The sequence below is a fragment of the Quercus lobata genome, chromosome 1 (genome assembly GCF_001633185.2).
Source record: "Quercus lobata isolate SW786 chromosome 1, ValleyOak3.0 Primary Assembly, whole genome shotgun sequence".
Lineage (NCBI taxonomy): Eukaryota > Viridiplantae > Streptophyta > Magnoliopsida > Fagales > Fagaceae > Quercus > Quercus lobata.
Window position 1 is genome coordinate 33933182 of NC_044904.1, and position 13124 is coordinate 33946305.

The 13124-nt window shown below is 40.8% G+C and overlaps 1 protein-coding gene across 1 annotated transcript; it reads left to right on the forward strand.

The window, feature by feature from the left end:
- The first annotated feature begins 5380 nt into the window (after positions 1 to 5380).
- On the forward strand, positions 5381 to 5998 carry LOC115952921. Its single transcript, XM_031070281.1, has one exon. The coding sequence runs from the start codon at positions 5381 to 5383 to the stop codon at positions 5996 to 5998; it is 618 nt and encodes a 205-aa protein (XP_030926141.1).
- Positions 5999 to 13124: the final 7126 nt, after the last annotated feature.

A 13124-nucleotide genomic window follows, 5' to 3' on the forward strand; every position in this document is an offset into this window, starting at 1 on the left:
CTAACCATAATACATGATGTTTATCATCTTTGACTTGACAAGTGGCGCTATTTGGCCTAGGGAGTTCATACTTCATAATACTACATTTTCAGAAACAAAATTAGAATGTGGAAATTAGGAACCAATTATTTTCTTCTTCCTCCTCCTTTCAATCATAGCTAACTTTGATAAGGAGACACACTCGGCTCCTTTCACATAAAAGTCATTTTCAAGCTAATTATGCTAAAAAATTGAGCACCACTATTTTAAATTGAAGATGAGATAGTTTATGCTTATGTAATAAAGTTTGCAAGTCATTATTTTGTTAATATCAAATCAATGCTAGTTTCTTTTTTCAAGAACATTTTTTTGCCCCCCAAATACCCTCCCCCCCCCCCCCCCCCTTTTCCCTCGTTTGAAGTCTTGGCTCTATCCCTAGATACATGTTCACTTTTTTAAATAATATAAAATATCCTCACACATTTATGACAATAACTTTACAAAATAATAAATAAAAACTTCATATTATAATGTCAAAGAAGAAAAATAACATGTCTCAAACACAGTAAATTTTAGGTGACATTTAAAATTTAAAACATAATACAAACTAAATTATAACTAAAAGCAGTTATAATAGTAACTTCTCACATTCTCCACTTTTTTAGTTTTTGCACTAAAAGAACTACTTATAGCTAGGGGCCAGAAGGGGCAATTGTTCCCCTACTCCACCAAAAATCCCTTGTGTACTTACATGTGATGAAAAGTTACTTAAATATTTTAACTTGTAATGGAAAAAAAAAAATTACTTAGGTATTTTGCCTCACTGACTTAGGAAAAAAAATCCCCATTTTAGAAACCAAAATCTTACACTTAGAAGAAAAGAGAGAGAGACTCTTGAAAATATAAAATGCAATTGAAATCATGACTTCAAGTCATGTATTACAATTTCAAAATGAAAAAAAAAATGTAATTTAAATTATGTATGAAAAAATATATTATATTTTACATTTATATTATATTTTGTATGACAATTACATTAATTTACAATTACTTATTTAGTTTGCAATTAATATTAGTTAACATTTTTCAAATTAATTTTGCTTTTAATATTTACGTTCTCTAAATTGAACTCCTGGTTCCATCATTAATTGCAACTTCTCATTCTTTTCTTTAATTTTTTTTTTTTTTAAAGTTCAATAACTACAATGAGAGAAGGAAGATTTGAATTATGAATGTCTCTATTAAAAATATCAGAACATTTCAGTTGAGTTACAATATTCTTTGCAATTCTTTTTTTTTTTTTTTTTGGAGAAACACAATACTCTTTGCATAAGTACGTATAGTTTGTTCATGTGAATGTCTTATGTGAAAGGACTGGGTCTTTTTACGAAACATTAACAAACAAATTTTATAATTTTTTTAAATTTTTTATTTATAACAAACAAATCCTTATTAACTATGTAAAGTGTCAGCCAACTCATCTCTTTCATCTACTTTTGTAATAAGTTAAGCGGACCCGCTAACGTCAATTCGTAAGCTTAATTAATGCCCTATTAAACAGCAAAAGCATACGAGCAAGAACTGAAGAAAGTCATCCATTCAGGGTCATGTCCGATAACTTGAGCAATTGCAAGCTTGAAGTGGAAATTTAATGCTCAATCACATAGAACTTTCTCGATGGTGACAAGGAAAATCCACATTTAATTCAAACGTTATTATCAATGTGTTTACATTTTAAGTAAACTCTTACAGGTTAACTACAGCTTTGAGTCAACCAAAACACCGTTGATTAAGCCGTAGTTTGTCACCACAATACGCGGTGAAGGTGTCGTTAATTAGCGCAAGCAAACAAAAGTACAAACTAAATTCTGGAGAAATTGATTCTCAAAAGATAAAATAAAAATTCTGGAGAAATTATCTACTGCATCCCTCATTGTCAAAATTGGGATTTTACGTAGAATCATGGGAGGTAAGTAAGATCATAGATTGTAGGATCGAATCATGAATCGTAAAATTTTATATTACTTATAAAAAAAAAAAAAAAACACATTAGTATATTAAATAATCACATAAATTATATGTTTAACACATTAAAAACGGTAATAAAATTACATAATTTTGTTGACAATGAGCCATGTTAAGAGTTTGTTGTTCAGTTAAAAGCAATTCACTGTTACCCAGATGTTCATACATGTAGGAGTTGGGGGCCCACCTACTTTGGACGAGATCAAATAGTTAAGACTATGAGGACTTGTAATTTAATAATCACAATCGAAATCAAATGAGTAAGTTAGGGGTGGCAATTTGTGTTCGCAGGTCGGGTTTGTGTCACGTCGTGTCATTAGTATTCGGTTATATGGATTGACTCGAACTTGACCTATTTAGTAGACATGTTAGGAATTCTCAACCCGAACACGACTTGTTTATTAAACAGGTTGACCCGACACGACACATTTAATTCGTTTAATTAACAAGTTATGTAAAAGTCAATACAAATAACCCATTTAATAACCTATTTGATAAATAGGTCATACCAAACCTATATAATTTTTATCAATTCCCATATATCTAAAATTAAAATACAATTACAACCATAAATATAGTAATAAACATATAAAAAAACAATTAACTGAGCAATAATATCAAAATAACTAATAATTTTATAAGTTAAACGGGTCAAACAAGTTCGCATGTTGAACACGAACATGACCCGTTTATTAAACAGGTTAACTGTGTCAACCTGAATATAACCCGAACCCATTTGGTCTCAACCCATAACTTGTTTATAAACGGGTTAGTAGTGTCGGGTTCGTGAGTCGTGTCAGATTTTGCCACTCCTATAGTAAGTTCATATTCGATAGGAAATCCATGAAACTTTATCCAAGTAAGCCATCAACTGTTAAGTCAAACTAGAGCCATCATCTCCAAAGGAGTATCTCTAGCTATTACTTCTAATTGGAGCCACTACCTCAAAAGAGTGTTGCGCACACTTTGATAGATCACTCGCCTTATCATTTATTACACCATCTATAACCTCCCATTGCATTAGATGGGATGAAACATGTCACTCTTTGAACCATCCAAGGTGAGTCACTTTGCAAAGCCCCCTAGATTATGAGGAAGTATACCTTGTTTCAATTGTAAGCTTCCTCCCACTCACAGCTAAGTGGGCCCCACAACTGGTGGGTTCCACCAGCTGTGAGTGGGAGGAAACATACACCAGAAACAAGGTGTATTTTCTCTTAGATTAAGGGTGATATCGATTTGGTGAGGTCAATCTTGGGGCATTTTTTGCACTAAATTGAGATTGTCAGTTATTGCCAATTTTGGCACCAGCATTAAATCATGGTGTGAAGGAATACCAAAGCGAGCAAACTACATTTCGCTCAATTTAGATGGATCTCAATCTTCTTATCAACCAAATAAGGCAAAGAAAATAAACCCTATGTCATTTTTTTTCACATTTCTCAACACCCAAACGCCTAACACCTAGCCAACACAACAAATATATATATATATATATATATATTTAAAGGCTAAAATGTAAAGTGTGCCCGCGGAGTATAGGAATTTAAATAAGGTAATTGCACCATGTGTCATACCCATCGCCGAGGGGACCATTATCGTGTCAAGGTGGTCACACCTTGGACAGTAAGGCCACGTCAGTGGCACATTACTAGAGGAGGTCATACTGTAGAGAAAGAGCTTCGGAGAAGGGGTTAGCCCTGACATGACTGAAGGGATGGTGGCTGCCACCATATTTAATGCATCCCACCAAACCTCCAGGCAGTATTTATGTGGCGAAGACTCCTGAACAGTGCTGCCTTGGCTGCCGTAACTCACAAGGGGTTTAGGAAGGTGTCTAATGGGACAATCACTCAAGTAGTGGCCTGGACGATCAATAAATGGAGATCCAAGATCATTTAAAGGGAGCTATATAATGTAAGAGACCTTCCAGGGAGAAGGGATCAAAAAATCTGTAGAGAAAACATTGTAGCAACAAGAACTAAAATTGCATCCTAGTTTAAAAGAAATATACATAAGGACCACTCTCCTCGAATTTTGTGGAGGAAGAGTTTCTTTGCACAGAGCTTGTTTTTCTTTACTTTCTTACTATCTTTGATTCACTGTGCATGTTGTTGGATCCATTGAAGCCTAGCTTTTAAGCCCACTCTCTACAATTTCATTGTATTGGGCTCTTTAGGCCTTCATCCATTCATCCTTTGGGCTTAGGAACCAAAACCTACCCTTACAATTGGCGCCGTTTGTGGGGAAGCTTGAGGTTTAGTGAGTTCAATGTCCAACCATGGTAGCATTAGGGCAAGACCGGGAGGAGTCTATTGGTTCCCAATGTTAAGATCAGTTCCTCAATCTTGAGCGAAGGAGGGACCGCGAAGTTAGCGTACACACCACGCATACTAGCAGGAGCTAGTCTTGAGGCGAGAGTTACATCTCTTGTGAGGAGAATACCAGAAGCAGGCAGTTAGAGATTGACCGTTTTCACAGGAGGCAACTCCGCGAGCGACGGAGAAGGACTCCCTCAGATTCTGACCCTTCTTCTGATGATGATGGAGATGGTAGCTACAGGCCCAGGTCCAGGACTCCTCCCAGTGAGTCCTTTTCATATGATGAGGATCGTCATTACAAGCGGAGGAGTAAGAGTCCATTTCACAAAGTTTTGGGCAATGATACTATGAGCAGGGCTCTTAAATAGAGGGAAAGCTTCCTCAGTGTTTTACTCAACCAACATTCATTATATATAATGGCAGAACGGACCCTGTGGAACACGTCAACCACTTCAATTAGAGAATGGCAGCTCACTCGCGGAATGAAGCCTTGATGTGCAAAGTGTTCTCATCCAGTTTGGGGCCCGTGGTGATGAGATGGTTTGACGGTCTGAAAAAAGGTTTTATTAGCTCCTTCAAGGAGCTCACTAGGGCCTTTGGGGCTCGTTTCGTGACTTGTAGTAGGGTTCCTCAGCCCTTGGATTCCCTGCTGTCTATGACTATGCAAGAGGGGGAGACCCTGAAAACATATTTCGACAGGTACTATGAGATGTTTATTGAGATAGATGGGAACTTTGATGACGTGGCTATAAGGACTTTCAAGGTCGACTTGCCCACTAAGCACGATCTGAGAAAATCTTTGACCAGGAAACCAGTTAAGAGTGTGCGTTAGCTCATGGACTGTATTGATGAGTATAAGCAAGTTGAAGAGGACTAGTAGCAGGGAAAGGGGAAGGCTAAGGTGGTCCCTTAAGACAGAAGGAATCTTAGGTCGGATAGGTATAATAACAACCGACCTCGAAGAGATTTTACGGGGCATTCTGGATCTGCTACTACTCAGGTAGTCAGTACTGTATTTCGAGAGTCAATACACCAAATCCTGGAAAAGATCAAGAATGAGCCATACTTTCAATGGCCAAAGAGGATGGGGGAAACCCGACAAAACGCAACCAAAATCTTCATTACCAGTACCACCAGAACGAGGGCACACTACCGAGGATTGTAAGGCTTTGTGGAGCCACTTGGAGCAATTAGTTAATGTGGGAAAGTTGAAACAATTCCTGTATCAACCCAACAGACAAGGTGGTCAAGGAGGGTCGGGGGCTCAGAGAGATTCTTTTGCAAGACCGCCTTTTGGTACAATTAGTGTCATACTTGCTGCTCCAGGAAGGATTAGTTCTCAGCCATCCAGGGTGATGTCTGTAGCTCGGGCATCTGTTGATGACTCATCCCCTGATCCGAAGAGGAGTAGAATGGAAGTCCAACCGACTTTGAGCTTTTCAGATAAGGATAAGGTCGGGACCTTGCAGCCACATGATGATGCCCTAGTGGTCACCCTTAAGATAGGTGGTTACGATGTGAAGAGAGTATTGGTAGATCAAGGCAGTGGCGTAGAGATCATGTACCCTGACCTATTTAAGGGACTGAAGCTGAGGTCCGAAGACCTGACCTGCTATGATTCCCTTCTAATAAGGTTTAACGGGAAGAATGTCTTTCCAAAAGGCCAAATCTAACTACCCGTTTAGACAGGGACAGAGGTTGTGGACGTGAACTTCATCGTGGTAAGTGCCTACTCCCCTTACACTGCTATTGTGGCAAGGCCTTGGCTTCACAGCATGGGAGTCATACCTTCCACCCGGCACCTGAAAGTGAAGTATCCGTTTGGGATTGGGTTAAAGAGCTGGTGGGGAGCCAATCTATGGCCAAGCAATGTATGGTGGCCGTGATTAGACATTAGACCAGGGGTGAGTTCTCAACCGACTTTGAGCTTTTCAGATAAGGATAAGGTCGGGACCTTGCAGCCACATGATGATGCCCTGGTGGTCACCCTTAAGATAGGTGGTTACGATGTGAAGAGAGTATTGGTAGATCAAGGTAGTGGCATAGAGATCATGTACCCTGACCTACTTAAGGGACTGAACCTGAGGTCCGAAGACCTGACCTGCTATGATTCCCTTCTAATAAGGTTTAATGGGAAGAATGTCTTTCCAAAAGGCCAAATCTAACTACTTGTTTAGACAGGGACAGAGGTTGTGGACGTGAACTTCATCGTGGTAGATGCCTACTCCCCTTACACTGCTATTGTGGCAAGGCCTTGGCTTCACAGCATGGGAGTCATACCTTCCACCCGGCACCTGAAAGTGAAGTATCCGTTTGGGATTGGGTTAAAGAGTTGGTGGGGAGCCAATCTATGGTCAAGCAATGTATGGTGGCCGTGATTAGACATTAGACCAGGGGTGAGTTCTCAACCGACTTTGAGCTTTTCAGATAAGGATAAGGTCGGGACCTTGCAGCCACATGATGATGCCCTGGTGGTCACCCTTAAGATAGGTGGTTACGATGTGAAGAGAGTATTGGTAGATCAAGGTAGTGGCATAGAGATCATGTACCCTGACCTACTTAAGGGACTGAACCTGAGGTCCGAAGACCTGACCTGCTATGATTCCCTCTAATAAGGTTTAACGGGAAGAATGTCTTTCCAAAAGGCCAAATCTAACTAGTTCAGACAGGGACAGAGGTCGTGGAGGTGAACTTCATCGTGGTAGATGCCTACTCCCCTTACACTGCTATTATGGCAAGGCCTTGGCTTCACAGCATGGGAGTCATACCTTCCACCCGGCACCTGAAAGTGAAGTATCCGTTTAGGATTGGGTTAAAGAGCTGGTGGGGAGCCAATCTATGGCCAAGCAATGTATGGTGGCCGTGATTAGACATTAGACCAGGGGTGAGTTCTCAACCTCTGCGGGGCGAGACTTATAGCAATCAAAGGTGCCAGTGCTGTCTATAGAGGTAGAGGAAGAAAGGGCCAAATGTGAGAATTTGAAAATAGTTGCCATTGGCGATGATAAGGAGAAGTTCTTTCAGGTCGAAGTTCAACTGCCTCCTCAGGAAAGGCAAGAGTTGATAGATTTTCTCAGGAAAAAATATCAACGTGTTTGCATGGAGCGCCTATAAAGCCCCTGGGGTCGATCCAGATTTTATTTGCCATCTCCCTCTGCCATCCTCAAGAAGCAACCACCTCGATGCTCATCTAGGGAACATTTTGATGCTGTCAAGGGGGAAGTGTCAAGCTCAAGCAGGTTAGGGCCATAAAGGAGGTATTTTACCTCGAGTGGCTGGCCAACACAGTAGTGGTAAAAAAGAAAATTGGGAAGTGGCGAGTATGTGTAAACTTTACGAATTTAAATAAAGCTTGCCTAAAAGACCCCTTCCCCCTGCCTCGGATAGATCAATTGGCTTCACAGCATGGGAATCGTACCTTCCACCCTGCACCTGAAGGTGAAGTATCCGTCTGGGGATTAGGTTAAGGAGCTGGTGGGGAGCCAATTTATGGCCAGGCAATGTATGGTGGCCGCTATTAGACATCAAATCAGGGGTGAGTTCTCAGCCTCTGCGGGGCGAGACTTATAGCAATCAAAGGTGCTAGTGTTTTCTACAGAGGTAGAGGAAGAAGAGGCCAAATGTGAGCATTTGAAAAGAGTTGTCATTGGCGACGATAAGGAGAAGTTCTTTCAGGTCAAAGTTCAACTGCCTACTTGGGAAAGGCAAGAGTTGATAGATTTTGTTAGAAAAAATATTAACATGTTTGCATGGAGTGCCTATAAAGCCCCTGGGGTGGATTTGGATTTCATTTGCCATCGTTTGAACGTCAATCCCTCTGCCATCCTTAAGAACCAACACCTCAGTGCTCATCTAAGAAACATTCTAATGCTGTCAAGGGGGAAGTGTCAAGTTCAAGCAGGCTGGGGCCATAAAGGAGGTATTTTACCCCGAGTGGCTGGCTAACATAGTAGTGGTAAAAAAGAAAACTGGGAAGTGGTGAGTATGTGTAGACTTTATGGATTTAAATAAAACTTGCCCAAAAAACCCCTTCCCCCTTCCTCGGATAGATCAATTGGCTTCACGGGATGGGAGCTGTACCTTCCACCCTGCACCTGAAGGTGAAGTATCCGTCTAGGGATTGGGTTGAGGAGTTGGTGGGGAGCCAATCTATAGCCAGGCAATGTATGGTGGCCGTGATTAGATATCAAACCAGGGGTGAGTTCTCAACCTCTGCAGGGCGAGACTTATAGCAATCAAAGGTGTTAGTGCTGTCTACAGAGGTAGATGAAGAAGGGGCCAAATGTGAGCATTTGAAAAGAGTTGTCATTGGCAACTATAAGAAGAAGTTATTTTAAGTTGAAGTTCAACTGCCTCCTTACGAAAGGCAAGAATTGATAGATTTTCTCAGAAAAAATATTAACATGTTTGCATGGAGTGCCTACAAAGCCTCTGGGGTGGATCCGGATTTCATTTGCCATCTTTTGAACGTCAATCCCTCCGCCATCCTCATGAAGTAACCACCTCGACGCTCATCTAGGGAACATTCTGACACTGTCAAGGGGGAAATGTCAAGCTCAAGCAGGCTAGGGCTATAAAGGAGGTATTTTACCCCGAGTGGCTGGCCAACATAGTAATGGTTAAAAAAAAAACTGGGAAGTGGCGAGTATGTGTAGACTTTACGAATTTAAATAAAGCTTGCCCAAAAAACCCCTTCCCCCTGCCTCGGATAGATCAATTGGCTTCACGACATGGGAGCCGTACCTTCCACCCTGCACCTGAAGGTAAAGTATCCGTCTGGGGATTGGGTTGAGGAGCTGGTGGGGAGCCAATCTATGGCCAGGCAATGTATGGTGGCCGCAATTAGACAACAGACCGGTTGTGAGTTCTTAGCCTCTACGGGGCAGGACTTATAGCAATCAAAGGTGCCAGTGCTATCTACAAAGGTAGAGGAAGAAGGGGCCAAATGTGAGCATTTGAAAAGAGTTGTCATTGGTGACAATAAGGAGAAGTTCTTTCAGGTTGAAGTTCAACTGCCTCCTTTGGAAAGGCAAGAGTTAATAGATTTTCTCAAAAAAAATATTAATGTGTTTGCATGGTGGATCCTGATTTCATTTGCCATCGTTTGAACTTCATTCCCTCTGCCATCCTCAAGAAGTAATCACCTCAGCCCTTATCTACGGAATATTCTGTCGTTGTCAAGGGGGAAGTGCTTAAGCTTAAGCAGGCTAAAGCCATAAAGGAGGTATCTTACCCCGAGTGGCTGGCCAACACAGTAGTGATAAAAAAGAAAACTGGGAAGTGGCGAGTGTGTGTAGACTTTACGAATTTAAATAAAGCTTGCCCAAAAAACCCCTTCCGCTTGCCTCGAATAAATCAATTGGTGGAAGCAACTGTAGGCCATCCTCGGATGATCTTTTTGGACTCCTTTCAAGGCTATCATCAAATACCATTAGCTCTGGGCGATCAGGAAAAGATTACTTTTCTTACACCCACTGAGAATTACCATTATAGAGTAATGCCCTTTGGATTAAAAATGTAGGGTCTACCTACCAGAAGATGATGAACAAGATGTTTGAGCCTCAGTTGGGCAAAAATATTGAGGTGTATATAGATGATATGGTGGTGAAGAGTAAAGTAGAGTCTGACCATATAGATGACCTCAAGAATATTTTCGGGATACTAAGGAAATACAAATTTCACCTTAATGCTGCCAAGTGTTCTTTCAGCGTAGGCTTTGGCAACTTCCTGGGTTATATGAATACCCATCGCGGAATCGAAGTTGACCCTAATTAGATTAGAGCAATTAATAACCTACACCCTTCTTGAAATCCCAAAGAGGTCCAGAAGTTGACAAGAATGACTGCCGCCTTGAACCGATTCATTTCTCGGTCAGCAGACAGGTGTAGACCCTTCTTCTAATTGTTGCATAAGTGAAAGAGATTTGAATGGACTGAGAAATGTTCCTCGACCTTCCAACGATTGAAGGAGTATCTTTCTCAGGCACCTATTATGTCCAAGCCTGAGGAATTTGCTTACATTGTTGTAGCCTCACACACAGTGAGTCTGGTACTGATACGGGTTGATGGGAGGTTGCAGAGACTAATTTATTATGTGAGCAAATCACTACATGAGGTAGAGATTCGCCATTTACCATTAGAGAAAGTCATCTTGGCAGTAGTACTTGCTACGTGGAAGCTCCTACATTACTTCCAAGCTCACACTGTTGTGGTTCTAACCTAACTCCCTCTTCGATCACTGCTTTGGAAGGCTGATTACACAGGGAGGATTGCAAAATAGGGAACGATCCTAGGAGCTTTTGATATCAAGTATATGTCTCACACTTCTATAAAGGGTCTGGTCCTTGCAGATTTGATGGCTGAGTTTGCTGAGGCTTCCTTAAAAGAAAATTGTGAAAGGCCAAACATGGATGGGAAATCAGTTAGGATGATCTCCTTATAGAAACCTCTATCTTGGAAGGTGTATGCTGACGGCACAACAAATCAAAGGGAATCAGGAATGGGGCTAGTTGTAGTATCTCCCGAAAGGATCATCATTAAGAAATCCTTAACGCTGGACTTCTAGGCCATGAACAATGAGGCTAAGTACAAGGCTTTATTGGTAGGAATGGCTATGGTTTAGAAAATGGGAGGAAGAATGATGGAGATATTTTCAGATTCATGGTTGGATGTAGGCCAAGTAAAGGGAGAACTGAAGGTCAGGGACGTGAGAATACAGGACTATTTGAGTCAAGTTAGAAGCTTGCAATTAGAGTTTGAATCTTTCTCCTTACATCAAATCCCAAGGAGCAGAAACACGCATGCTGACTCTTTTGCTACCTTTGCAACCTTCTCGGTGTAGAGTTTACCTCGGGTTATCCTGGTTGAAGATCTATGTAAACCTACTGAGACGAGAAAGCAGAGCGCCCTTATTCACCCAATCAGGGTGGCGCCTAGTTGGATGGATTCTATTGTGCTGTTTCTTAAGAATGACATTTTGCCCGAGGAGAAGGGGAAGAATGATAAAGTGCGGAAAAGAGCTCCTCGGTTCTGGTTATCTGAGGATCAAAAGTTATACAAGCGCTCTTTTTTTGGATTGTATTTGCTATGTATCCATCCTAAGGCAGTGGACCCACTCTTTAGATGAGCTACACGAAGGGATTTATGGAAGTCACATAGGGGGCAGGTCATTGTCCTATAGGGCCCTCACTCAAGGGTACTGCTGGCCAAATATGCAAAAAGAGGTGCAAGAATACGTGAAGAAGTGTGACTAATGTCAGAGATATGCCCTAAATATTCATCAACTAGGGGGTGTCCTCAACCCTTTGTCTAGCCTCTGGCATTTAGGTCAGTGGGGCTTGGACATTGTAGGGCCTTTTCCTAAAGCAGCAGGAAATAGGAGATTGCTATTGGTAGGCACTAATTACTTCACCAAGTGGGTTGAAACTAAACCCCTATCAAATATCAAAGATGTGGACATCAAAAGGTTTGTGTGGAAAAATATTGTCACTCGGTTTGAGATCCCTCAAACCCTCATCTCGAACAATGGTCTTCAATTTGATAGCAAGGCCTTCAAGAGGTACTGCTGTGAATTGGGCATTAAGAATAGGTACTCCACCATGGCTTATCCATAGGAGAATGGACAGGCCGAGGCTGTCAATAAGGTCAAAGTGAGTGGATTCAAGAAGAGGCTAGATGATGCAAATGATAGATGGGTGGAAGAGTTGCCGCACGTTCTTTGGACATATCAAACTAACCCTCGAAGGTCAATAAGGGAGACTCCCTTTTCAATGACCAATGGAGCTGAGGCCGTGATTCCTCTAGAGACTGGTTTCCCAATGTTGAGGACAAGCTCGTTCACCCAAGCAGCAATGACAACCTGTTGGAGAAGAGTTTGAATTTAATTGAAGAGCGGAGAGAAAATGCCATGGTTTAGTTGGCATACTATCAACAGAAGCTCAAGCAAGGGTATGACTCAAGTGTGAGATTGAGGCCGTTAGCACCTAGGGACTTAGTGCTAAGAAAAGTTGTGGGTACTTCAAAAAACCCAGCATGGGGAAAATTAGGGCCTAATTGGGAAGGGTCATACCATGTTACCTCGGTAACAAGCATAGGTGCGTATTTCTTGGAAGACTTAGATGAAAATGCTGTACCACGTCCCTGGAATTTAAGTAACCTGCGAAGGTACTATTATTAATGAAAGGTAGCTCTGCCATGTTCTTCTTTCTAGCATTATGTGTTATCTTTATTACTTGTTTGAATATTAAATAGAACATTGGTCATGCCTGACTCCTCGGACCACATACCTTAAATAAACTAGTGTATAACCCGCACAATGTTCGGGTTAGTTAGTTTTATTTATTTATTTTGAATTAGGATACTCTTATTTGTTATTTATGGTAAAATAAATAAAAATCTCTAATTTATAGGAATGGTATCTTAAAATTTTAAAGAAGCTCTATTAATATGGAATTACAATTTTCACTTATTTTATGAAGCTAACAAAATGAAAATGAAGTGACGATAATTATTTTAGAATACCTGTCATCACACGCTTGAAGCGTCAATGCTAGGTTTGTAATGCCCTTGATAATAACAGCCTTCAGTCTTCTATATAATCCAATCCTTAATACATATTGGGTTACACCTCACCCACATAAGTAATAACCACTAACCATATACCAAAGTATATGGTAAACTTCATTCTCAAAAAAAAAGAAAGTAAACTTAATAAATTTAACATTGTGTTTTATTTTTAGGACCCAATATATAATGATTGTTAATTTTTTTAATGAAAGAATAAATAAAAAGAGTGATTAGA

What these genes read in the sequence shown, in the direction of transcription:
- LOC115952921 (XM_031070281.1), top strand. Translation starts at nt 5,381, where the DNA reads ATGAGCCATACTTTCAATGGCCAAAGAGGATGGGGGAAACCCGACAAA.